At 38.3% G+C, this 3146-nt stretch overlaps 1 protein-coding gene across 1 annotated transcript; it reads left to right on the forward strand.

Moving 5' to 3' along the window:
• The first annotated feature begins 590 nt into the window (after positions 1-590).
• LOC113425748 (olfactory receptor 10G6-like) lies at positions 591-1503 on the forward strand. Its single transcript, XM_026687996.2, is given in 2 exon segments — positions 591-1447; positions 1449-1503. Coding segments are annotated over 2 exon segments (912 nt in total).
• The last annotated feature ends 1643 nt before the right edge of the window (positions 1504-3146 follow it).

Consider the following 3146-nt stretch of genomic DNA (forward strand, 5'->3'; position numbering starts at 1 on the left):
CCTGTTTAACCTTCTTTTTAATCTTTCTATAGTCAAAGTGAATCATAATGGCTTACAAAACCAATAAGACAAAAATAACTATTGAGAAATACAAATGAAGATGCACAATTCATCCACCTCATTCTCTTCATAATTACACAGAAGTACCAGATCTGTACATCTTCAACATAATTATTACCCAGGAGGAATTCCAGACTTTGAATAACAGCTCAAACAGTTCCAATTCATTCTTACAACTGGCTGAACAGGATAGCAGAGAAAAATATTATTGTGGATATGAAATTCATCTTACAAAGTACAAGCTTCCATCAAGAACCAGGTAACATACTCAAATATTCAATGGAGTATATACTTCAAATTAATTCTACCAAAGTTATTGGACCTATTTTTAGTTAGGCAGTTCAATAGTTATCTGATTATTATTATTATCATTTTTAAACAATATACTGCACTCTGAATCACAGTTACTGAGGACATGCTGTCAATATTCAACTGTGTTAGATGTTTCTTGCTGGACATTTCATGAAAAATTTAACTGTAGGGATGGCTAATATTTGAGTTAATCTTTATGCTTTGAAACAAATAGAATGATGGAGTGTCCAAATCAAACATCACCAAATAAATTTATCCTCTCTGGATTTCCATATCTAGAAGAACTAAAGCTACCCTTGCTTCTCTTCTTCTCAATTGTGTTTGTCTTGACTGTTTCTGGAAATGCTCTGATCATTGGCGTGATGATCTCCAACCTTCAACTGCACAAGGCCATGTATTGGTTCCTGTGTCATCTCTCCATCCTGGACATGGCCTTCTCAGCTGTGGTGGTTCCCAAAGTTATTGCAGGATTCACTCCAGATGGAAAAGTCATCTCTTTTGGTGGATGTGTGTCTCAGCTCTTCTGCTTTCACTTCATTGGATGTGCAGAATGTTTTCTTTACACCGTGATGGCTTATGACCACTTCTTGGCCATTTGTAAACCACTCCATTATACTAACATCATGAACTGGAAAGCCTGCCTCTTCCTCTCCTTGGGTACCTTAATTGGAGGCTGCCTCAATTCTGCACTTCTGACATCTCTCACCTTTCATTTGCCTTATGGAGAAGACAATTATGTTGACTATGTCTTTTGTGACATTCCTGCAATGCTGAAGCTGCCTTGTGTTGACATACAATTTAATGAATTGATGAGCAGCATTGACGTGAGCTTTATAACAGTGACCTGCTTTCTCCTCATCTTAGCCTCTTATGCTTACATCATTGCAGCCATTTTGAAGATCAGTAGCATTGAAGGACAGCAGAAAGCCTTCTCCACATGCAGTGCCCATCTTACTGTGGTGTTCATATATTACCTGCCTTTGTTTTATCATTATATGAGGCTAGGTTCTCAAGACTCTATGGATAGTGTGGTAAGTGTGTTCTACACCACCATCACCCCTTTGTTGAACCTTGTGATACACACTTAGGAATAAAGACATTAAAATGGCTTTAGTGAAACTCTGGTGGTGAATCCAGAGTAGATAGCTGGAGGTATTCTGAAGACAATAATTTTACAAATATGGCGAATAACCAAATGTAAAGAATCATTTCTGGTGAACTTCTGAGCTATTTTTATGGCTCGGTTGATTAGAAAAATGGTGATCAGCAGCTACTTTCACACAAACTCTATTGTGTATAATAATTTCATTCTTAACTCAGGTTTGGGGGGGTGAAACCTAGAGGTGTAAAAAATGGAATCACAAATATGATCAATAATCCTCCTAGTTAAGTATAGTTTCAAGAGAAAGTCTGAACTCAAAGTATCTGAGGTGCAAAACAATGCTGAAGGAAACCTTAAGTTTGCAGTTCACCTATTCCCATTTGGTATTGCCTAGCTCCTCTCCTAGAGAGAGGTCCTCATCCAACCAGATCTTGATTACAGAAGTTTGATGTCCTTCTTAAGCTCTGCTCTGTTGGTCATGGGAGCAGTAGTTCATCCATTCCACCATGTCTATTTCGAAGCTGTCATATATGATGGCTGGTGTTCCATTGCCTCCTACAAGACCAGTTTCTGAAGACATCTCAGCATTTCAAGGAGAAACTTCAAAGAGGGAAAAAGAATAATTATTTAACAACTGATTTTGGTAGAAGAGCCATTAAAGAGATGATACATGATTGTATTTTTGTATTTGAAATGCATTTCATAACTTTGCAATATCTTTATTTATGCTTCTCCCATACTTTAGAAATATATATACTATTGTAATTTAAATAAACATTATTCTTTTGGGACCTTATTCACTAAACTTGAGAAATAGAACATTCCATAGTTGGATTTGCAGATGTTATGGATAATTTCTTTCTGCAAATATAGCAGAAGCATTAATCCTGAGACCTTTTTTTGCTGACTATAATATTCTTGTAATGAACTCATACTTTCTAGAGGAGCAAAGACATGGAAAAATATTGCTGCTTACTCTTGTGTTCTTTTCAAGAACTGTGGAGATCTATGTCCAGCTGTTTCCTGTGGTGAGTTAATGAATTTCAGGAGAACACTTGCCCTAATTATTTTCCAGATGAATTTTACTTGAACAACAAGATCTTCCCACGTTTATCATTTTCCCTCTACCCATATTTTCCTCTTAATCAACTTAACTTTGCTTCTCCTCTCTAATTCAGTTCTTACTACTCAACTGCATCATGCTTTGAGATAGTGGCTGTTAGATCTGGAGGAGTGGGCGCAATAACGGAGACGAGGCATCTATAGTGACTCAACTCAACTCTTTAATAGTGACTTCAGAACAGAGCAACAACTAGGGCAGCAGCAGCTCTTTTATAGAGCTGGCTGCTGTCACAACAACCAATGAAATTGAAGTAACCACTCTAAAAGCGTCCAATCAGTGATGGCCCGTTGTCAGCCAATCAGGTCAGCCAGAATCGGCCAATCACGATTCGCTTATCCATGGACCAATCAGAAGTGCAGGATTACAGGCCTGCTGCTGAAGTAAGCTAGTATAGTTATTGACGAATGAGTTTATTTAGTTCGTAACACCCCTCCCCCCTAGGTTCCGTCTGAGGGGTGGGGTGACGTATTCTTGTAAGTAGGCAGGCCGTTTCACTTGTCTATTCGATTTTCGCTGTTCCACCGGTCTCTGCTGGCTCCGGTGGGCTGT

The sequence above is a fragment of the Notechis scutatus genome, chromosome Z (assembly GCF_049901735.1).
Source record: "Notechis scutatus isolate UNSWTSFEM ecotype Mainland chromosome Z, rNotScu1.2, whole genome shotgun sequence".
Classification (NCBI taxonomy): Eukaryota; Metazoa; Chordata; class Lepidosauria; order Squamata; family Elapidae; genus Notechis; species Notechis scutatus.